The sequence below is a fragment of the Pollachius pollachius genome (genome assembly GCF_949987615.1).
Source record: "Pollachius pollachius genome assembly, chromosome: 1".
Lineage (NCBI taxonomy): Eukaryota > Metazoa > Chordata > Actinopteri > Gadiformes > Gadidae > Pollachius > Pollachius pollachius.
Window position 1 is genome coordinate 15,681,584 of NC_136934.1, and position 25,039 is coordinate 15,706,622.

Here is a 25,039-nt window from a genome sequence, read left to right on the forward strand (position 1 = left end):
GTGTGTGTGTGTGTGTGTGTGTGTGTGTGTGTGTGTGTGTGGTTGTGTGAGAGAGACATGGTTCATATGATTATTTCTGATGATGCAAATTCACCTTGCAGGTCTTCCTTGTTTGCTCCTAATTAGACACTCCCCCCCTCCCCTTTATTCAAGACTATCACATTGGGTTGAACCGTGAGCCATCTGGGCTTTCCAGCAGAGATGATGGCAAGACATTAAACGAGTTGCGCATAACGATGTGATCGTAAATAATACCACCCTGTGGTGTCCCACACAGTCCTGTCATTATAGCTGAAAACACACACACACACACACACAAAGTAAACAGTATACATACACACATACACTTTATAGACATACAGAGCGTTGTAACACACATTTTCCCTCGTCTTCATCAAAGGTGAAGAATGCACCTTTGTTCTCCATAGGGCCAGATTGGAAAGTTGAAATCTTGATTCTTTCCCCATCTTAAAAGTGTGATTATGCGGTTGTTGTAGTGAAGGCTTATCAGAGAAGGCTTAGCCTACTTAGGTTTGATCTACACTTATTGCTTTCTGCTCCTTATTTTTTCCTAGAAACAATAGAAAGAAAGTGGGGTTGGAACACATGCTGTAGCTTCACAGGGTCAAACGTGCAGCTGTGGGCTGTATTGTGAACTGTGACCTGCTTAGAAACCTAAAGGAAGAGTTAAGAGTTAAATTGCAAAGGCCAATGATCGGTATACCTTAATCTGGTTATTCAATTGAACATTTATTAAAAAAGTCTTGAATAAATTAAGAATTGTCATGGTAAGAATTATAACTTTGATTTTGAATCTTTTCAGTTCAATCCTCAAGTGGAAAAAAATCTGTCTTGCGGTTTCTCTCTCCTAGGATTGTCTTGGCTCTTGAAGAGAGGTGATCTGGCCGTGGTTGGGCTGCTGAAGTCAATACAGGGGAGACCTCATGGCCTCACTGCCGGGCCCAGAACCCCTGGTGGTGCCCCTGGTGGACAACCAGCAGGTCCAGTTCTGGATGGAGAAAGCAGTGGAAGGAATGGCGGGGGGTCCAGAGGTACAGAGGGACACCTGCCTTAATCTGGGCCGGCTCCGGGACTTCCTCCAATGGCTGCTCACACACATTCAGAACATGGTGAGGGAGATGGGTTTTTATGAAGGAAAGGGTTGGAAGCTTCTGTTGGCCACTGCCTTATTTGCAAGCTGACATAATAAAATATCAAATTTTTCATGTTCATATTCCATTGACATCTTTACTTGTAAATTGTATAACTGAAAGGCTCTTTTAGTGTGTGTGTGTGTGTGTGTGTGTGTCAGAAACCTATTGAATGTGATGCATTATTGCCTTAATTAAAAAGCAGATCTGCCGAAGAGTCATCTGATTAACGATGTACTAAACTATAATAAACACCACTGGGCAGGTCACAAATACACATACACATCTGCTCACAAAGTAACAAACACACACACACACACACACACGTACACACACACACACACACACACACACACACACATTTAGACAACCATGCATACAGACACACACACACATCTTTAGACACGCACACAAACACGTTTAGACACACATACACACAGACACACATACATACAGACTCACACGTTTAGACACACATACAGACACACACTCAAATACACATAAACATACTGGCACATAATAAACGCATTCTCTCTCTCACTCTCTCTCACTCTCTCTCCCCCTCCCTCCCTCTCTCGTCCGGGACATTTAGCGCCCGTCCAGCGTTGCTCGGCCTGGGGTAACAGAGGCCACTCTGTGCTGGCCAAGAGGCCATGTGTGTTTGGTTGGCAGCGCTGCGATGTTGAGTTAGCTAGGTAATAGCCGCAAGGGGACTTCCAGCACTAACCTGATGTATCCCCGCATCAAGTCCAACAAATTTGAATCCAACAGCAGCAGGGGGGCAGTGGACCTAAAGAAGTGGGAGAGGGAGAGAGAAGGACTGTGAGCCTCCAGTGTTCGATAGATCGTGCAGCTCTCTGGCTCTATCTATCTCTCTCTCTGGCTCTCAATGCAGCTCTCTCTCATAGCTTCTGGTTGCTCTCTGATTAAGATGGTTTACTTATCTTTTTTCCTTTTTAATGAGATCTTATTTCTGTTAGTTCTGCAGTGTTAATCCAAGCGTTTGATTGCAGTCTGTTCTGTTAACTAAAGTTGTAATCCAGTTGGTTGGATTGTATTTGGCAGGTCTTGTTAAGGGGTCAGGTTAGAGTATTGACGATTGCAGCCGTTGATGACGGGCCAGCTAGCAGAGTGTGTGTGGAAATGTTTATTTTTTGTCGAGTCTGTTTAATTCCTCTTTATAGTCTACTCTTTTAGCTTGTCTCCTCCAAGACAGGCATGTTTTTTTGATTATAAAAAATACAAAAACATGTGTAGACCCATTCAATATTATCAGGAAAGGTTATAAAATATCAGTTCAGATCCCTTCCTTGTGTCTCTTGGATTAAATCTCAATCTATTGGTCAGGTTTGCTGACCAACTGGTGACACCGCTCGGCATATGAACGATGATCCTTCAAGCCTTGAAGGATCCATGTGTCTTATGGAGTCTTGTAAACCTTTCTAAGCATTTCATCAGTCCAGCTGTGAACGATCTTGAGGTGTCAATATGGGTGTCATGGATGAATGAGGAGAAAAATTGGGCAGCAAGGAGTGAACAAGGGTGGGGGGGTAGAAAGTAACATTCCTTAATTTGATGCAAATCCCTTTTACCGGCGATCCCCTCGTAAAAAACACAATCTGACTGTACCTAGTAATCCTCCATTGAGAAGAGCTTTGCATTGTTTAATTATGAAAAAATGTATGGTGTCTGTATAGTTGTAGCCTAAAGATGGAGGTGTGATGTGGAATATTTTTAATGAGAATTGGTTTCCCGGCAGAGCTCTGCCCCTTCTGACCCCTGATTGAGTGCATGTGTCTGCTCAGACCCTCATTCCCATCAGCTAAGCGTGCTTTCCTTTAGAGATCGTGCTGTAGTTCAATATGAATGGACACAGGCTTTGTTGAATTTATTTGTTCGATTCGGGAGATACTGGGACTTCAAAAAGACACTGTCATTAAAGACTACGTTTTGAATGCTTTGAGTGTTAGTTAATACTTGGCATTGCTGCAGAGTGTCTCATCGGTAGAAAAAATGGCAATATTTACCTTTCAGACCCAGAGACTCGCTTCCTGGATAGGGGTCTTTATGGGAAGGACTTTTTTTATCTCTCCCATTCAAAGAAACCAGGGCTACGAAATTCATTATCATTTCAATAATCAGTTATTTGTTTTAGTCATTTGTCAAAATAAGTCAAACCCAATTTTTAAGCAGCAACATTTGCTGCTTAAAAGCTTCATAAGTCATACCGCTACTGGTTTATGTGATGTCCCTAAATTTCCCATACTCATACAGGTATAATGACATCAGTAATGTTTACCATCAATCATGTCGGTAGGCTGATTTAGAGCCTCCCTGGTGGTGAGCTAGCAGACTGATCCCAGAGTGATATTTGACATAAGCCAGTGTCAGTAACATCTCTCTATTTCATTCTGTCTTCGAATGATCATGTCCTGTGGCCACCATACATTGAGCAGCTTCATTTCTGGCCATCTGTTTTGAATCAAATCTCCATCCATTCTCCATTATTCTTAAAGCTCAATGTAAGTTTCCAGACATGTCTTTGATAGAGACTTTGCACTGATTGTCAACAATAATCTATTTCTTCTTCTTTTTTAGAATTGCACATTCTTGGTGATCTTATACCACATTTACCGTAACAATAAACAGTCATGTGCAACCAAAAGTGAAGTAATACAATAAATACAAATTCCTCCCTCACTGCATCATCCATACAAACATACACACACACACACACACACACACACACACACACACACACACACACACACTGCTTATGTGCTGGAAGTTCACTGGAAGGATAGGGTTGCAGACAGTGTTGAGTCAACAGTATACTGCAGTGATAGATGGATGGGGCATCCATTGAAACGGATGAAGACTTATTACAATCCCACTTCCCATTATTGGTGACCTCATCCATTTACGGTACCTCAACTCAATCTGGCTAACTTGTTGAAGCCCAAAGCTGTTAACTGCTAGTGGGACGATTATTCTTTCTTTTTTTAAACAAACCCTGGTTTGTCTTTATCACATCATGGCCTACTGCTTTCCAAGTGTAAGGTGGAATCCTTTTCTCTTTTCATATCAGACTTTTTGTTTGCCTTTCTCTCCTCGATTTCAGTCATTTGTGGTTCTTTCTGACACATTGACCCACTCCTGTCTTTCTCTTTCTTTAAAAAGCGATAAACAAAACCAACCCAAATCCTGTTGCGAATCCGTTTCCTCTCACATTACCCGAACCCACAGGACAGTAACTAGACTTCCCATAAGACCCCACACTTTTTATGTAATCGCCATACTCTAAAACCCAGATGGTTCTGGCTAAAGGGGTCATTATATCACTTAAGGGTTTTCTCATCGCCAACCTATCATATCCTGCCATTTTCCCACACCGCAGCCCCCGCTGTCTGTGTCTACGGCAGTGAAACAGCCAGAGCCCCCTTTGTTACTGCAACGCCACACTGCTTCAATTAAAACTGGCATATGTCCGATTTTGGTTGGCCCTGGGCTTTTGCTTCACTGTGTTATAAAATGTTTGTTTACCCGCACTCTGCCTTGAAGCTGTGCTGTCACTTTCTTTTAATTGGTTCATTGTGCTTTCGGTATGGGGCTGAATAATCTATACTTTCAAACATAAACATGTGTCCGGTACGGTACCTCATGTCCATATGTATGACAGTGCTTGCGCATGCACGCATTCTCTCACACACACACACACACACACACACACACACACACACACACACACATACACATACACACACACACCATGGTCAGCAGGGTGGGAACTCTGCCATAAAAGAAGGTAACATAAAAGTCCCATGATGCACATCTGGTTGTTTTATGAACATGGTTAATGTAGTCATATAATGGACAATGTCCTGTAATGATGTTGAGTGTTTTGCGGAACACTGACCGAAACAGGTGATGAACTGTTACAACTAGGAAACGGTTGGGATACGGGCTGGACCTTGTTGGATACTTTTCTAGGCCTGTAAGGAGATCAACAGCAGAATCAACAAGGACAATTCAATTGAATTAAATTGTATTTGTATAGCCCTTAATCGACATTACAGTCTCTAAGGGCTTAAGAGGCCAAATATGTATGACACCACCCTTGACCCAAGGCTCCACAAGGGCAAGAAAAAACTCCTTAATCAGCAAGGAAGAAATCTTGAGAATGAACGCATAGAAGGGGATCCCTCCTCCCAGGGATGGGCAGGAGTGCAATGGGTGCCATAATTGACATACAGGCCATTTGGACACATAATCTTGACTTTAAGTCTTTCTTCCACTGTCAATCTGTACTCTGCTCTCATCTCTCACCGCTAATTGTAAGGTTCCCAATTACGCCCCATATACACACAGCCAGGCAAGAGAGTTTCATATTGTATTGTATTGTCACCTGCCAGGGCTTGAATTTGTCTTCCTGACGTTCACATGCATTACTGTTACTGTCTCATGTCTTGTGTTTCAGAGCTCTACCACGGAAGCCATGCTGAAGCTACCCTTCCTTGGCCAGTTGCTGGGTCGCTTATGCTGGATGCCCCATGTCACTGCTGACGGTGAGCTCCCCCTCCCTGGACATTTGTAGTCTCTCTCATCACTGGGACTATTGCTGTTACTATTAAGTCATGGAGGAGACTTATAATAATATAATAATAATAATAATAATATTAATAATAATAATAATAATAATAAGTAGTTGCAATATGTAACGTTTTTTTCAAAGCCCTTTACATAACGAGTGTGTGTGTGGGGAGTATCACACCTCATCCACTACCAGTATGTAGCCCCCACGTGGGTGATGTACGGCAGCCAATATGCCTGAGCACTCACCACTCACTGGCTGTCACAGTGGAGAGGTGGGGGAGGATGCAATCCAATGAGCGATGATGAGGTGGCCATGTTAGTACAAGAGCCAGGTTGGGACTTTGGCCAGGACTACAGGGTTTGTGCCCCAACTTTCTGAGTGCAATGGGATCTCCAGTGACCACAGGGAGTCAGGACCTCGGTTTAACGTCTCATCCTAAAGACTGTGCTCTTCCACAGGACAGAGTCCCTGTCTCTGTCCTGAAGCACTCTAGATATTACATAGGCCAAAGAGATGAGCACCCCCTTCTGGCCCTCCGACATCTCTCCCAGTACCGTCTGGTGTCCCATCCAAGGTGTGAGTCTGCCAGTTTAGCTTTCAAATAAACCAGCAGTGCAAGGCAGATACAGATAAAGGAGATGGGGGCATCTTGCTCAAGGATGTTTACAAGTAGGCTCCTCCTCCCCCACTGTTGGATAGAAGTATGAAGTCAATGCCTCATATTAAGTGTCAGATCATAGGCAGGGGGGAAAAAATGTTTTGGGTTGAGCACCAAGGAAACGGAGATGTACACAAGGCTTTAGAATAAGCACTCAATCCCCACCCAGTCGCAGAAATACTGTAAAAAATTGAATATGAGTCATTGAGGTTGAAATAAGTTGCTGCATAAACACTGGAAGGGTTCCGAAACAAACTACTTTTTGGTATGAGGAAACTAAATGTACAATGTGAATTTGTACAGAAAAAGACGATTCACTTTTTTAGTAGATATAGGTAGATATAACCTGCTTCCTTTCATCCTGGACGACTTAATGAGTCAAGACACGAGACGATAGCAATGAGAGTTTTGGATTGGATTTGGTCGTGATTTGGAATGGCCTCTGGTGTAGTTGGGCTTCTAGGGTTAAAGCCGATGAATGACCTGTACTGCATTAAGGTAGCCTGGGTTCACCAGACTTATTTGCAAATACGTATTAGTCTGGAACCTCTCAATTCACTTTCGATAAGGGGTGTTATCCACGGACAATGACCAAAATGCCTCTGGATGCAATTCGATTGATAAACCTCCCACTAATCAGAGAAACTAAACTTGACACATCAGCGGCCGCCATCTTGGTTGTTTATGAAAATTCCTCGACTTTAAGGCTCCCTTTAGGTTCTGTACAGTCATTGTATGCAATTCTCCCCATATAACATAAACGGTTGTGATCATAAAGGGCCAGGCCTTCCGGAAATCTTCCTGAGCGGGAGGGGGCCAGATGCATATGCCAGAGCAAAGGAAACATGAGCTCACAGATTCGTCTGTTTCCAAAGCTCACCTTATGGGGCATCGGCATCAAAGTCGTTTTCTGGTATCTTCATGTTTACATCCTGCTGAAACCTGGATGTGGTGCTTAATCCCCTCGTCCTTGTGTGGTTTTCTTCTGTGTCCAGCTGTATGCCGTAGGCTGCTGCTCCAGAGTATGTGGAGTCTATACTCCAATGACCCAGGGAGTCCTGTGGAGAGAAAGGCCAACCAGTGGATACGGGTAAGCGTTATACGTTTTCATACACTTGTATGTCTTAGCACACATGATGTCTTGGTGCACTAGGCCAATAAACAACAATTAAGAGATTTTTAAGGCCATTTGGAAAACTTGGTTGACTTTTCTTTGTGTGAAAGATTAATCATATTTTGTCAATTGTATTATTCCATTTATTTTGCTTTCAGAACAAATGCTTTTGTTTACGAGGGATCGGCTTGAAGAAAAAACCTTCTCTTAAGAGTCATTGTCTATATATTTTAACTTTTACGATATTAATCGGGCCTGTTACTTTGAACCCAACCATAGCGTGATGATGTTCTACCCAAACCCGGACCGACCCGACCATAGCATGAGAAAGCAATTTCCACACACTCAACCAACACTAGCCTGGGCTTGAACAGAACCAGACACACAAATGCATCAGTACGTCTTCATCAACGCCAGCCTTGCTGTCTCTCGATTTCTACTTTAATACATTCATCCATCGATGAATCAGGCAAGTTTGACATTCTGAAGATCTTCGGTGTTGAACTGGTTACAATAACATTGTTCTGCACGCAGCATTACATAATCTGTAGCAGGTTGCTTGAGAATCCTGTAAAGGCCAAATAATTGGAAAAAAATATGTAAGGGATTTATGCCTAATAAGATTAAATAGTTGTTTATTAATCCCAAATGAAAATTCAGGAATACTGTTATGGCCCAAAGTATAAAGATTTTTTTAGCATAGCTCCACGTTTTAGCCTAACAATACTTAGAAACACAGTTTATTAGGCTTCATTCTACTTTATAACCTATATCAGCTTTTATTAAACTGTTTCTTGTGTTATTGTTTTGTGGCTAAATAGTCCCATCCGTTTCTGAGAGCTTCTTGAGCTCTGATTCAATTAGGGAGCAGGCATCCCACTGGTTGCGTGTTTGAATATCATCCAGAAGGTGCTGGGGTTGAGCCCTGATCTCTGGTTCTCTGGAAACAAGATGCGTAACCCCCATCTGCTCATTAATACTTCATAATTCAAACTCATATCCCGGCAAGTTCCTGTCCATAAGATTACAATTGCAAATTGCTTTCTATAAAACATCTGATGAATGACGTATGCGTAGGCGAGGCGTTTTGCGTCCTGTTTATTCATGTTGTCAGTGGTATCTTTTAGGTGTCTGCTGTCGTAAGTAGTAGTTGCGTATCAGGCAAGAAGTAAACCTTATTCACTCCCTCTTGGCTGCTAGCCCTTTCTGCCTTAATTAATTTAGAATAGGACTGCGAGTAACCACCGCGTCTCTTCCTCCTATGAAAGGAGTAGATGATTAAAAGGGTGAACAGTGCTTCTTGAGATAAGTCTGGCTTTTTTCCTACACTTAAATATAACAAAGCAGTTTGAATTGTTTGGTGGTTCCAGGGCCACAAAATTGGCAGCTTAATCATACTTTCAGTTTCTTTATTTTGTATGAACAAAAGGAATGCAGAGAGAAGGGAAAGAAGATATCAGCCATTTCCAGCGTTTGATCAGATGGCTCATGATAACAGGGAACTAATTCTGCAAGATTAGTTGTTTACATTCTTTAGATTATTTTCCATTTAATGAATGTTTTATAATTCAAACAGTGCTGTTTAAAGTCAATCTGAGCTCTTTTATATGGAAATGCAGGGTGAACAAATTGCACAGTATGAGCCTGTCTGTGTGGGTCATGTGTATATACATACACACACACACACACACACACACACAGCATTTATGTTGGTGTCTTTGTGCATTTAATCTGTTGGGTTAATGGAACAGTTTGCATATAGTCATTAGATCTTTGTTTTGTTATGGCTTCAGGCCAAATTGTAACAAAACAAACCAAATCCAATAAATACAGCTTAGTGTGTGTAACAATATGTGATATATCTGATATCTGCTAACTAACGATATATTACCATGTTTCTGCACCACAGATTATGCATCCCAGTCCCTGGGATGTATAATCAACTTTGTATACGTCAGATGGGTTTGGCTGCATTATGAAGTTGGTCAGCCTCACTATTGGGATTTAGGATGTAATCAGCCCATACACATGTAAAGTCTGAATATACTCTCAGAAGGTGGTGCTCAACCACAGAGCCTTCTCCCTTTCCCCCGGCTCTTCAAATCCTCTCAATGTGGGGCTGCCCTGTATTCAGATAATACAGGAGTTGAAAATAAAAGCAAAAGTTCACCCAACCCTAGTCTGAGAGCATGGAGGAGACGGATAGATGTTTTGGTTGGGGCGATCCTCTCTTGCTCTCCCTCTATGTTGTTGTTGTTGCGCTCGCACTGTTGCGCCCCTCGTCTTGGAATGCAGAATGCGGCCTGTTTGCGATTAGCTCCATCTGATCTGGTTCCCTGGGCATTGTTGTCTCGCTGCCTGAGTAATGAGTTGACAGTCTGGAGCTAAGTGGCGTCCTAAGCCCCCTCGCATAGCCTGGAAACAGGGAACCGTTGGCACCTGCCTTCCGTGGTGGAGCATACCGTAAATGAACTTGAAGCAATCCCTCGAATACCCAATATGTTCGAGCCCCACAGAATATGTTTCAAGTTTGCAGGGACTGGAAGAGAAACACTGTTGTGGGGACCACCTACCACTGTCTGATGGTTTTGGAACATTGGAACAAAGTGGGACTGTGATACATTGTTACTCCCTGTCTGTTCTCTTTCTTTGTCCCGTTCCCTCTCCATATAGATGGATAGACATGTAGATACACATATCATTTGCCAGGTTTCCATTCCCCTGAATGTGCCTTTCCCCTCTTTACATGTCGTTTCTCATTCCCCTGTAGCTTTTGGAGGTCCGTTTTTGGTTCAGACTGTCCCGTCTCTGGTGTCTGTTCTTCATCTTTCGCACCATCGGACTCCCGTCGCTGTGTTTTCAAAGGGTGCTGTCATAAGCAGCCATAGTTTAGTGTGATGTGCTTCTCATGTTCTGAGGTCTAATCGTCGTGTTCCCTCGGATCTGACACGAGAAGCCTGGGACCACCGCGGTGCCAGCGAGGTCACGGTGTGGTCGCGGTGAACATAAAAGCTGTGTGAGGAGGACTGCGCTATTAGAGGGGGTTTGAGGTGTGTGTGTGTGTGTGCTGCTTTATCTTTCGATGAGTTTGATGTGTGTGTTTTCTGTGCATCTAACAGAGCCAACTGCTGTAGGCCAGGCAGTCTCTTGGAGCAGTGCCTTGGGACGCCTCTTGTTTTGACTCCGACCCTCCGATGGTATTCTGGGGTTTGCAGTTCGCGGAGGGGGAACGGCACGCCAGCCTTCTCTACTTCTGTGTGGCCCGGTGACCAGTGTCATAAATCTGTCTTAGACCTCTCCCCTCTTCTCGTGATTTACAGCTTGTTTTAAGGGAGGAGAAAGAGGATCGACCGTGATGTACTGTTGTGAAGGCCATTTAGTTCAAGGAAAAATAGTGGTTTGCTTCTTTTTTTAATGCTCAAAGGAAAGAGCATTGATGGAATGACCCGAGTCGGCATAAAGACAAAATCCGTGATTTTTTGCGTATCATTCCTCATCCCTCAGACCTCCATTATCGTGTCTCACTCTCCTTTTTAACGGGCTCCATTCCCTCACCATCTTCTTGTTTTTGTTTTCCCCCCCCTCTGCTGCGCTCAGCTAAAATGTTGAGGCTTCACAAGAGTTCTTTCATTGGTTTCGGGAGAATTACGCCGTGGCTTTGTAATTGTTAACAGCAGGACGAGGCACCCATCAAGGCCCAGCACGATCCCTTGATTAGCGCATGTTTTTTGCCCTCTTCTGTTTCACTTTTACATTTATAGCGGGATTGATCTGATGCCTGCAGAGTGTCCGACGCCACCCCGACCCCGTTCTTCCCCACACTAAAAACCTGCATGGATTAGAGAGACTGGTGACCTGAAATATGTGCCCCCAATCTATCCATTCAACTTCTGGTTTTGCCATGCCCTTGCTTTTATAATCTTTGCAAATGGTTGTTATGTCATTTGATAGACAAGGTTATTTTTGTAAGGAGTCTCCCTCACTCAGATCTGTTTCTCTACTCTCTGTGCTCTTTCTCTCTCTCTCTCTTACACCCTGTCTCTCTCTCTCTATGCTGTGTGTCTCTCTCTTTCATCTCTCTGTCTTCATTTATTCTACTGTCTAATCAATCTGTGCTCTACCTCTACTCTCTCTCTCTCTTCCACGACTCCATGGCCAGGGTGGGATGTGTTTGAGTGGTTGTGCATGTACTTGGATGTGCAGGGTTTTCAGAGGGAGCTCAGATGGTAGTGATTGCGCTGGTTGTCAGAGACTATCTGGAGGGTAAGCAATCCTTGCGTGCTGTAGAACTTGGCTACAGAAACCACACTACCACCACCCCCACGTCCTCCGCCTTCCTCCTCCTCCACCCGCCAGACCTGCAGAGCTAAAGCCAATGCTCCATATATTCATGTATTCTCCAACCCCTCTTTTTCTCCTTGTTGGTCCAGGGATTTATTAGAATTCTTACTTTTAATAGTATATCCTCCAGGTAAAATCATTGTCCTGAAAATAGTACATTACATTATTCTTTGTTAACTTTATTAAAACGCTTGCAGTAGAGGATCACCAATTATTCCTCCTTGACAATTTGACGCAGGATTTGTGAACCGTAAGCTAAGGCTCCAACTATGAATTATTACCTCCCTCCCAATTGTTCCCTCCATGAGTTCCTTCACCCTGATTAACGGTTCCCAGAAAAGAATCCACTTAATTGAATAGCTAATTAGAATAAGATGAGGAGGCCCCCTTGTGAAGGCTATTCTTGTTAAAAGCACTGCATCGCTCAACCTCTATCACATAGCAGCAGCAGTCGCTCACATGGTCTCCATACACCCCGGTCTTCAGAGCTCTCGCTGCTCTAAAGACTCATGTGGTTTACACAATGTGATACCAATAGCAGAAGCCTCCTATATTTCCAGTAACTAATTAGCTTTGAAGTCGGTCATTGCGTGGGAGTGGGTGTATCAAAGTCACGCCTGCTGTTTTCGTGACACATTGGGAGAAAATCGTAGACTAAACAAACATTGTATCCCCCCTCCTCCCCCCCGATCCTCTTTCTAGAGCGTTCTTTGTCAACTGGCTACGAAAGACGAGGACACTGTGACCCAGATACTAGTGAAGCACGCAAATGTCCCCCCGAGACGCTATCATCTCAAAGTCCTCAAAGAGGTATGGACTCTGTCACAGGGTCACTCTGTCTCCCATACTTACTGTGTGTTCCTTGAACACTTTAAAGTTATGCATATTGTTTTCCTTGTTTGCTCTCCGTTTTCTCTGTGTATATTGAATATAAATGTGTTTTTCAGTCAAATTAAGTTTTTCTATCAAAGTTAGATTTTTGCATTTATTTATTTATATGTATTTTTGGGATAGGCACATTTTTATTGGCATACCGTACTTTGTGTTGTATTGTATTTATTCTATTTTCTCTTAACACTACCCCCCAGGATTGATAAAACACTCTAACACTACCTCTGTGCTATCACCATCAGCTGGTGTCGGATCTGTCTGAGGAGGTGGGGAGGAGCTGCAGCTGCCTCAGTGAGCCAAGTCACAGGTGAAGAGCACGCTGATGTGAAATGTGTCTGCAAAATGTTAAATGGATGACAAATCATAGATGAATAGATACTGCAGATTTTTGTTTGAACTGATTATGTGTTCTTTCACCGTCTTAAAGTTTGTATTGTACCTTTCTCTTTAAAATTATTGTCTTTTCTTTTTGGATGTCTTTTAAATATGATTCCTGTCAATGCAAAGCACTCTGAAAGGTGTGCGACGGGGCTTTGTTATTAGGGGATGTACATGAAATGCATCATGCAATTCTTTTGTGGCTTAAACTTGGTTTAGCCATGAGAAAAAAGCATGAGAAAGGCTTTGGCAGTTTCAAACACAACAATGTCTTCCCATAATAACAAATTCTTTCATGGTTAAGGACCGAACAATTACCAAAAAGGCATTGTCGCCAACACAATAACTGTCATTCCTATGCTCCTATACCTCCAAAATGGAGGCGTTCATTGCATTGTGGCGTCGCCATGTTACAAGCCCTATAAACTTGTGTCAAAGACAACATTTAATCTGGATGTTCTGAATGAAACCACTGCAGGCGTTCATGTGACACCCTTCTGGCTGTGTCAGAGACCTGCATTCCCCTGGTCACATGCCCCGAGGCCGCTCCTCTCATTGGTACAATGCTGCAGAGAGCAGCGACCTGTCTCAGGGCTACTCTGAGCCAAGACTTCCTGGATGCTGTGAGCAGTGCATATTTAAGGTACAACAACATTAATGTGATAACCCACTATGCTACTGCTATATAATTATGTTACTTATTTGATTACGTTAATTACTGCGCTTACTAATGCTAACTAATGGTTACTAGACCGTTAGTAAACTGTTAATTAACCGTTGGTGATATGTTATTAAATGCTTATACAGCTTCACACAAGCATTCCTTTTCTGTTTTGTATTCTTTTCTTCCCAGAAATGGTTTATCTTTGGAAAATGAGGCGGTTATGTCCTTGTGGTGTCACAGCCTCCCGAGCCTGGAGGAGGCAGTGATGGGCTTGTTGGACTGTGTTCTCAGCAATGCATGTCCCACACCCCACATCATAGAGCAACAGCTGGAACAGTCAATGTTGGTAGGTGGCTGTTGCCTTAGAAAGTATTCTAAAAGGGTTAATGTGTATTACTATGAATAGCAGATGTTTAAACTATTCCATTTGCTTAATAAGGATCAAGTTTGCCCGAAGTTACCATACAGTGTATGTAGCCTTACGTTTGTACCTTCACAAATTGAGTTAAGTGGGTGAGGCCCTGCCACAATGAACTCTTAATACCTCCCCCTTAATGTTAGATGTTGGGATAAACAGTCTTAAATGTAAGCGTCCCACTTAATAAATCCCCACACACTCCATAGACCTTCAGTTTGACTTTCAGCCTTTCTGTAAACTGTGAAACCAGTGCAGTTACATGGCGATTCCTCATCCTATTTTACTGACTAGTTACAGCGTTGCACCCCCTTTTCACATCATTGCGCACTACGGAAACCCTTGGAATAATTTGTATTGACGCACACCGCCTGGCTCCGTGGCGCACGAGTCTCACATCATTTGGCTGCCGCGCGTCCAAATCTCACGTCGTTTGGCGAGGCAACACGTCTTCGCCTCGCCAACGAGCCTGCTGTCACAAGACCGTTCCTGCTCTGCGCTCCATAAACCAACCCCCCCCCCCCCGACACACGCAATGAGTCCCTGATAATCATCTATTGATTGGAATTTTCAGGCCGGGTCTTGAAATAATAGGTCACGCTGTGGCTGCCCCAGCAACAGTTTGGTGTTCTTTTGGAAAAACAGCGGGGAAGTATTAGAGCCGACCGCAGATGGATCAACAAACATGACGGAGCTAATATGTGCGTGAGCTGTGGTGGTGATACACTCCATAAACATACAGTACACTAATGTGTTGAATGCAGTCATTTGACACAGCGGAGACACAAGTACCCAAAGCGCTCCAAAAGTCAGCAAAAATAGCAGAGAGCCCCAGACTTTTTGCCACATGTTTTTTCCACTGGGTGGATTTGCGTGAGAGATGTAGATTGAGAATCAGCCGTCGCTCCATGTGTGAAGGAAGCGTTTTTGGCGAGTGTACGTTTGTCATCGGTGTCAGCCATGTTTTTGTTCCTGGTATATCCAAGTGACGGTCCGCTGGAGGCCTGCTGCAGAGGTACGGGCCGATGGCGTGTACGCTTTCAAATAAGGGGCCGTACTGCAAGGTTTGCACAGATGTGGAAACAGTATAAAGTATACATACACACACACACACGTAGGAAGTGCATGCACAGAGTATTCTGTGTTTGAGCCGACTTCCCCTCTGATTAGGCTTGATCCTCGCGGCTTACGTTTCTGAGAGTTGGTAATCGGGAATGTATGTCCGAAACAGCATGCAGAGGAGTTTTGTAAACAATTTAGATTGTGTGTGTGTGTGTGTGTTTGTGTGTGTGTGAGTGTGTGTGTATCTGGCTGTCAGTTTCCATCGCCCCACCATCACCATTACATGAATGTACTGTTATACATCTCCGACAGGATGGCTCCTGTTATCAGCTTGTTAGTTTACGTACACACACACACACACACACACACACACACACACACACACACACACACACACACACACACACACACACACACACACACACATACATTCATTCATTCATTCATTCATTCATTCATTCATTCATTCATTCGTTCATTGAGATTTGAGCCTGAGGGCAGAGTGTAATGGAGACTGAACTGTAAGGACAGACTCCCACTACCCAAGGACAGACATATTGGACCAGATTTAACGTCATACTCAAGGGTGTGTGTGTGTGTGTGTCTGTGTGTGTGCATTGATTTATAACCATGAGGTAAAAAATGACCAGCTAGGCAGGTTTTTTTTTCTTCAACCCCCTTCCTCGCCACACTTGTTTAAAGTGCAATCAAAAATGGGAAACGTGAAATTAAGCCCACATTCTTCATACGAGGTCCCCTCCCCTTCCCTCCTCCCCCTGTGATCCACGGAGATGCCGGCCCAATAACAATAAACACTCACTTCCTGGGGCTTTCTGCCAAAAACAGGATGTTTGCTGCGTGCTGTAATTGAGCCTCCTTGAAGACCTGGTGGTGAGGTATGGTGAAGGATGCTTAAGAAACCATCTGTTTTAACTAGTGGAAAACCGTGATGGTTTACATACTCACACGCACATGCGTATGCACATGCATGCACACACATGCGTATCATATACGGATATTCGCAACTGAAATAAAATATTAAAAATATAAAAATATGAAAATATATTAAAACATATCATTACCAACCTATGGAGATATGAAACGTTTTGTATATATACCTTGTATATAATCCTGCGCTGTTGCGTTATATTTTATGCCCTTTACTCGCTACCTTGAATGCGCTCTTAAGTTCAAGAGCATTTGGAAACCCGGCATAAGCTCCCAATTCAACGGAGGGGTTGCAATGACGGCACAGAAACACAGAAGGGTGCTGTTGGTCCATTTTGCAGTTCAGACTTGATCATTTTTATTCAATGTTTCTAATGTAATACACATTGAATACCCCCTGCTGCCAGGACTTATGTTCTATCTCATTTCCCCATTGAAGGAAAAGCTCACACTTTTCGCAAAAAAGATGAAGACCAAACAAATCTGATCTCTTTTTAAATTGTATCTTTAAAACAAGCTGGGAATAGCAAACGCAATACAGACAACCAATATATCTATTTCTGTGTCTTTCAGCCCAAAGCATGCGCCCAGCACTGTTCTTTGTTCCTGATTGTGAACGACATCTTCAGGTAGGTCCATGCGTGTGGCTTCAGTATTACAGGAAGAGGCAGATGGCTGGATAAAAGTGGGACAGTGATACCCAAACTTGAATGATGTAACGGTGTGTGTCTGTGTGTGCATTGGCGTGTGATGCAGGTTCCTGCTGCAGCAGGAAGGAGGGCATCCGCCGATACTGTCTCTGGTCCACTCCTTCACCTGCCGTTTCCTCAGGGAAGTGGCCCAGCTCCAGCCTCAGGTACTAGCCGTGTCTCTCCCCCTGTGCATCCAGGGACCACATAAAGACCCCCCCCCCCTCCTCTCCACATCCCATCTCTTGACCACTAAGTCCAAAGCAAACAGAGCACGGATTTCCACACCAAAAAGGAAATTGATTTGTATTGTTTAAAAAAGTATTGTTGAAAATTAATTTATTTAGTGTACAGCCTTGAGACTAGAATTGAGCTGACAGGAGGCATCTACATCTTGTGGGATTTATTGATGCTAGAGTCATTCAAGAGTAAAACATTTCAGCCAGTCGAAATTATATATGAAAAGTGAGTTATTTAGCCTGGGGCATTTCCCATGAGATCAAGCAGCCACTAGATGGCGACGATGCTTCAAGTTGACAATAGATACCATTTTAATGATGGCATTTCAGGCTTCTCTAAAGACAAGCTATTACTCACTTCTTTAGACTACAGCACACATTATATCTCCTCCACAATGGCTGTCTTAAAAGTGTTAAATTAGCCTACTGTGACTCCTACTGAGCTTGATATCAGGGTTTATATGAGTGATATGAGTTTGAGTTAAAATGGGGAGGAAAGGCATTTGCATGTAAGGAAAGGCAAATGCATAGATACATATATGTATATACACAGCATTCATAGTGCTTGACATAATAAAAAAAAACATTAAGGATAATCATGAAAAATAAAAGGCAATCATTTGAAAGAGAAATGTTTCAATAATATAAAGAATAAGAGGTTAAAGGGATGTACCATGAGCGAATGGTGCTTTGTCTGCCTCACAGGAGCGTGCACCAATGAAGATGTTCTTCCCTAACACCCCCCGACAGCTTCTGCAGCCCATGGTCGTCCTGCCGACAGGTATGTGACCGTTCCTGTGTGAGATCGGGCCCCTCCCAGAGAGCAAGCGGGAGACTTTCAGAAATCAAAATGCTCAAAACAGTGCTCTTTCCACTCTAACTGGCTGTGCAACTGTGTGGCGTGAACTAGCACAGCTTGGCTGACTTGGTGGCGTGAGTGGGGGGGGGATTTTGGAAGGGTCCATCCTAAGATTCTTGGAAAGAAGTAGAGCAGTACGTGCTCGCCAGCATTTACATTTATTTGTAATCTATTTGCGATTTTATTATTCATTGTTTGCATGAACTATTGATTAGCATTGGCTTCAGATATCTCCAGGTCATTTTTAAGCTACGAACTGGTTAAAATGTTACATATTGCGACTTTAATATAAATGAATCAGTGTGTGTGTGTGTGTGTGTGTGTGTCTTGGTTTACATATTGCATGCACTAGTGTTTCAACTCTGTGTGTGTATTTGCGTATCTCTGTGCATGTGTCTCCGTGTGTGTTTCTGTGTGTGTCGTCCCTAGACAATATCTGCCAACCCTGGGTCCTGACAAAGTCCCTCGGTTCTAAAGAGCCTAAAGAAAGCCGAGGCCAGTGCCTTTTCCCAGTGAATACAAGTTATCAGCTCCAAAAAGTGTTTGATGTTGAAATGGGAAGTGCCGTCATTTGACTGAAGTGGAGGGAGAACGAAGCTTATATACACATAACGTCCCATCCCAAGCCAATATAACCACATAGGACTATAAACACCAGACGGAGAGACTTCCTGCTCATTACTGGTTTGAAGGCTCCAACATATACATTTAGAATTAGAACATTTAGTCTTTGTACTCGACGGGGTGGAAAGATCCGCCGGCCAAGCAAATGTTTCAATATGTAACCCTGAATTCTTTTAGCTGTCTTATAGTAAAATCTTTCCACCATTTGATTGTGGCAGTGTTCAGGGCTGTTGCACGCACCAACTAGTAACTAGCCCCAATGTTAACAATCACACACACTGCACTCCACATTAATTCATTCAAGCATACCTGGCTGGTATGGTGTATAACAATCTGTAACAGTGTAATGTGTATTGTTGGTGGTGTATATTTAAGCAGTGACATATCATGTTGAACATGTACATGTTGAAATGGCAGATGGCAAGGATGTCTATCGGTGCAAGCTCAGATTTGCAAGAAGGTTTTCCTTGGACCCGGGGAGGGGGGGGGGTGTTAAATATAGGGCCATGGTGTCCCCGAGACAAGAGTTAATAATTGCAGCGTGTGCGATGGAGGTGCTATACTGCATACCCGCCACAAGAACAGAATTTTTGATTTGCGGTCTCCATCCTTGCAGATCGCCCCTACAGAAAGAAAGTCTGGATGTGAATGGAAGCGTGTATGGTTGTGGCAAGGCTGGAGACTGGGTGAGGCCGATGGGCTTGGCTGGAGCCTGTCTGTCTGCTTTAAATCCTTAAACATAGTACCCTGTGGATGAAATATGCTGTCATCCCACAAAACAAATACATCCACAATTGCAAGGGGCAGTGGCCTTTCACCGCCTCCCAAACAACATGATTAGCTTCCCCGGCTTTGATTTATACCGATCGTGATCGATCGAGGAGTAAACGTTTATTGATGCTCCGGTCGCTCGTTGGGCCTCTTCCAGTAAATCTGATTTCTCCAGAGATGCCACCGGAGGCGTGGAAGGATCACCTGACTTGGATCGCCCAATCCCTACAGAGACTGACCGAGGAGGAAGAGCAGAGCGCTGAAGACACGGATACCAGGTGTGTGTGTCTGTGAGAGAGTGAGGATGTGAGTGTGAAGCCTGCAGGCTGCCATCAGCTGTGTGTATGCGATGTAAGCTTATTCTGGTGCCTGGATGTCGTTGAGGGAGTTATTAGTTGAACATTCTCCTCAAGCAAGGCAGCAACCAGGGCCTGGTGATCACGGTGGCGGCTCCTTCTAAGTACTCATTAGAGACAAAGAGAGACAGAGTAAGACAGAGAGAAAACAAATGCGGGAACCACTGAAAGCTCGGGTGGCAATTTATTTTAGATATTTTTATATTTTTGGTTTAATACTTTCTACATTCTGACAGCCATAATTATGTATCAACTGCTTTGACCAATATAGCAAATAATCCTGTATCTGTAGCAGTTCCTCTCTTCCTACCTACCTGGTTACATGCGCACACCTATTGCACAGGACTAGAGGGTCCAACAATGCTAGGCAGACCTGTTGCTAAAGCAAGTGAGCAAGTCACATGTTTTAGGAGAGGCCTGAAGGGAGGGGTGGGATTTTTTCTGAACTAAATTTTGACTCCTACCCTCGCTTTAAGCGCAGGGGGCAAAAGAAGAGGTGAAAGAATCCGATTAAATGGAGGGGGAAGGAGCATAATGGCTCTGCTAAGGAGGGGGAAGATGACCCTGTAGTCTCTCTTGGACTGCAGCTCTCGGGGAGCCCGCTCCCATCCTGGAGTGCCGGAGGAACACCCCCTTCCCCTGACGCCCCCCGAATATGGGAAAGCAGCGAGCGGTCACTGGGAGTTGTGTTGCGCTGAGGGAGGACCCTCAGAGGAACACAGGGGAAATAACACACACACACACACACACACACACACACACACACACAATAAAACCTGCTAAAGGCCCAGGGAGGGAGATAGGGGGGAGGAAACGGGGGAGAGGAGAGCTTTAATGTCCGCATTAAGGAAATCTGAGCGATCATATCCCTCTCCTTACTCGAAGCCATCACTTAGCCTTTGCAGCTGTTTGACTCCCTTTCAACACGCTCCTTTGCCGCGCCTCCCTGTCTGTCTCGCTCGTTTTGTAACATTGTGCACTGCAAAAACTCGGGGGGGGGCTGCGCAAGTAAAAACACATTTAAGAGACGGTTGAGTTGAGGTACGGCCCCGCAGTTCAAATGTTCAGCTCAGTGTGTCGTAAACGCAAAGCAAAGCCTTGCGGCGGTTGTCTATTTAGAAACGATACGGTCGGAGGTTCTCCATGGGTTTTGAGAGGCTGCCGTACTACTCCCGCGCTGCAGGGGTCAGCGAGTCGTGTTCGAGGCCTGGCTGCTGCTGGTCCAGTGTGCCCACTGGGCGGAGGTGGCTGTCCAACTGCTGGTGGCCCCTGGGCCCCAGGACCGGGAGCTGCTGCTATGGCTGCTGACCTTCTACCACCACCCCACTAACCGCGGGCACCACAGGACTCTGCAGCTGGTGAAGCACACACACGCACACACACGCACACAAACACGAACAAACACACACTAATCCTTCTAGCCCTCTGCCATATATGATAACTGATTTAACATTGCCTAGGGGCCTCTTTTATTCCCTCTGGTGGCTAAAAATCAAATAATGCAGCTTGAAATAGGTTATAAAGTGTGTGTGTGGGGGGGGTGGTTGTCATCCGTGTCCCAAGACACTGATGTACTTTCGTAATCTCAACAATATATTTTTCAAGCCTTGGCTCAGGCTCTAATTATGAGACATAACAATAGCTATGACGACAGGAGCTGGTTGCCATCACAACCCGGGTCTTAAGTCTTTTTTTTTTTTTTTTACTGCCGAAATGCAATGAACAGAATGTGGCAACGGCGTGCTATTCCTCTGGAGTCACAATCAGAAACAGACTGCACAGTAAACCGAAGAACAGATACGTCGGAGGCATTTAGCTCTGTGTCCCAATGTATAATCTAATCTCGTTTATGAGAGGGTGTGTGAGCGTAGGGCGGGCTCCACTCAAACCACCGCCCCAGCTCTGTCCTGGTAACTGGGTCACATGGTAACGTGACATCACGGACCCGCCGGGCGTCGGCGTCGGTGTCGGTGGCCCAGGGAGGGGCCGGCGGTGCCCAGGGCTCCAGAATAGACCGGCGAAAGGGCGGATCACACGCTGGGGTGATTAATTATGGATGACCCCCAAAATGACCAGGAGGGAGACGGAGACAGAGGGAGGGAGGGGGACGGACGGATATATATATATATAAATATATAGAGAGAGAAAGAGTTGGGGATAGAGTGACCAAGAGAGGTGGAGATAGAGAGAATCCGAGATGGAGAGAGAGACCAAGAGAGGGGGGGGGGAGAGAGGGAGAAGGAGTCCAAGAGAGGGAGAGAGAGAGCAAGAGATGGAGAGGGAGAGAGAGACCAAGAGAGGGAGAGAGAGACCAAGAGAGGGAGGGAGAGGGAGAGGGAGAGAGAGAACAAGAGAGGGAGAGAGAGACCAAGAGATGGAGAGGGAGAGAGAGACCAAGAGAGGGAGAGAGAGACCAAGAGAGGGAGAAGGAGAGAGAGACCAAGAGAGGGAGAGGGAGAGAGAGACCAAGAGAGGGAGAAGGAGAGAGAGACCAAGAGAGGGAGAGAGAGACCAAGAGAGGGAGAGAGAGACCAAGAGAGGGAGGGAGAGGGAGAGAGAGACCAAGAGAGGGAGAGAGAGACCAAGAGAGGGAGAAGGAGAGAGAGACCAAGAGAGGGAGAGGGAGAGAGAGACCAAGAGAGGGAGAAGGAGAGAGAGACCAAGAGAGGGAGAGGGAGAGAGAGACCAAGAGATGGAGAGGGAGAGAGAGACCAAGAGAGGGAGAGGGAGAGAGAGACCAAGAGAGGGAGAGAGAGACCAAGAGAGGGAGAGGGAGAGAGAGACCAAGAGAGGGAGAAGGAGAGAGAGACCAAGAGAGGGAGAGAGAGACCAAGAGAGGGAGAGAGAGACCAAGAGATGGAGAGGGAGAGAGAGACCAAGAGAGGGAGAGAGAGACCAAGAGAGGGAGAGGGAGACCAAGATAGGGAGAGAGAGACCAAGAGAGGGAGAGAGAGACCAAGAGATGGAGAGGGAGAGAGAGACCAAGAGAGGGAGAGTGAGACCAAGAGAGGGAGAAGGAGAGAGAGACCAAGAGAGGGAGAGGGAGAGAGAGACCAAGAGAGGGAGAGGGAGAGAGAGACAAAGAGAGGGAGAGGGAGACCAAGAGAGGGATAGGGAGAGAGAGACCAAGAGAGGGAGAGGGAGAGAGAGACCAAGAGAGGGAGAGAGACCAAGAGAGGGAGAGGGAGAGAGAGACCAAGAGAGGGAGAAGGAGAGAGAGACCAAGAGAGGGAGAAGGAGAGAGAGACCAAGAGAGGGAGAGAGAGACCAAGAGAGGGAGAAGGAGAGAGAGACCAAGAGAGGGAGAGAGAGACCAAGAGAGGGAGAGAGACCAAGAGAGGTTGACAGGAAGTTAGCGAGGCCGAGCCTAGTTAGCTAGATAAGTAGGTGGGCCGAGGTTAAAGGCGTACTTTAGCACACAGGGTCTATCGCAACCAGAGAGAGAGTGCTAATGAGCCAACATGGGATCGATCCCAAGCCAAGTGTGTCTGGGGGGCACTGTGAGTCTCCCTGGGCTCTCTTCATGAGCCAGACTCACCCTGGCTCTAATGCGTCCTCACTCAAGGTCGCGCACATCTTGTTTTCATTCCCCCCGTTTATTGATCTAATATAAGAGAGGCACACAGGGAAGACATTCGTTTCCAACTGCTTTCTGCATGTCGGGTTTGGCTGTTTGACTTCCAGATGAAAAGTTGTACCCTAATGTGCTCAGAATACCTGTAGGCATCCTTGAGCAGGATGCCCTAGCCCCCGTTATCCATCTAATATGCACTCGGTCGCATTTGATTAAAGTGTCTGCAAAAGGCTAACACCGTAACGTGATGTGCCTAATCTAAAATGTGTCACTTTTTAAAAAAAAATACACAAAGGGACGTGTCACAGAGGCATGGGGCCACACGAGATCCCTCCTCCTGGGTCCTTCGCCTCTCGACGCATCCCAACCTTTGCAGTCATTGGTGGAGCTCCTGTCACTCCAGGCACAGCCCCGCCCCCTGGCTCCAGAGCTTGTCCTGGGCCTCCTGGTGAACGTGGCGGTGCTCTCTGAGGAGCCGATCGGCAGAGTGTCAGAGGTGGTGCAGACGGTGAGGAAGCGAGCCCCCCATGATGTGGGAGAAATCCTAACGTGATACTGGTGATGAACATTGACCATAACTCTGTGTGTTTAAGTCACTATTCTGTATTGATGGGGGGGAGGAGGAAGGGCTGTTTCTTACCGACTAAGAAACTATGACACCATAACCACAGGTTATGGTGGGTTGAATCCTTTGCTAAAGAACCTAATCAATGGGATATTTATATTTTAAAACATGATAGGAGTAAGATGCCATGTTCACAATGTATGCACACACATTCATCTTTACCGACAAGGAGGAGGTAACTATCTTATTTTTTGTGTGTGTGCGTGTGTGTTCCTATGTGTGCATGTGTGTTCCTGTATGTGTGTGTGTGTGTGTGTGTGTGTGTGTCCGTCCTGTGTGTGTGTGTGTGTGTGGGTCAGGTGGTGCGGCGCTGTGACCTAGTCACTGAGGCCCTGTACGTCCTCAGCTCGGCGGAGCTGGGAGAGCAGGGGGAGGGCCGCTGGTCTGGCCACGCCCACCAGTGTCAGCTGAGGATCAGAGCACTCCGGGACACCCTCACACACTCAGCCCCGGAGACCTGCTGAGAACCACACACACACACACACACACACACACACGTTTTCCCCCACACACCCTGTAATGGCACACGCGCCCGTAGGGACCGCCCTGGCGGTGTTTGGGACTGTGTTTGGCAGAGTGAAAGGAGACAGCTCCGCGCGGGGACGCGTGTTTTCACGGAGGAGAAAGCGGAGGACGGCCCAAGCGGAGCAACATCACTCTGGCGGGAAGCGGCTTGTGAAACGTGTCCCAGCCCACCCACTCCCATTGTTGTGTTTGCGGTACGAAGCCCAGCACGCCTCGTACCCACCGCTGACAGGCAGGCGCTCTCGGAGCAGCGAGTAATGGGTTGGAGACCCGGGGTTTCTCTCTTCTTCTGTGTGCGTGTGCTTTTGAATTGAACATGACTTGTGTCAGGTCACGCTGCCAGGGATCGTATTCGCTACACGTTACGTTTAGGAATGACTTTTCCTGCCGATGTTTCAACTCCGATGCTACATGTCCCAGTGGATGAGTTTATTTAGACGGGATTCAATCTTTGGAGTCTTCATTGTGTTGTATTTATCCATAAATATATTAAACCTGTTAATGTTTGTTTTGTGTGTGCTTTTGCTAAGCAATATTTTTTTTTTTGCATATGGAGACAGA

At 45.3% G+C, this 25,039-nt stretch overlaps 1 protein-coding gene across 1 annotated transcript; it reads left to right on the plus strand.

The window, feature by feature from the left end:
- Positions 1 to 944: 944 nt before the first annotated feature.
- fancc (FA complementation group C) lies at positions 945 to 24,829 on the plus strand (the record flags this gene model as incomplete). The annotated part of the gene is made up of 14 exons (XM_079754063.1): positions 945 to 1,130; positions 5,629 to 5,716; positions 7,399 to 7,493; positions 12,561 to 12,668; positions 12,992 to 13,056; positions 13,606 to 13,770; positions 13,981 to 14,137; positions 16,790 to 16,845; positions 16,973 to 17,072; positions 17,850 to 17,925; positions 19,574 to 19,676; positions 20,938 to 21,112; positions 23,624 to 23,836; positions 24,253 to 24,829. 14 exons carry the CDS (start codon positions 945 to 947, stop codon positions 24,415 to 24,417), a joined length of 1,752 nt encoding a protein of 583 aa, XP_079610189.1. The 3' UTR covers positions 24,418 to 24,829.
- Between the last annotated feature and the right edge of the window lie 210 nt (positions 24,830 to 25,039).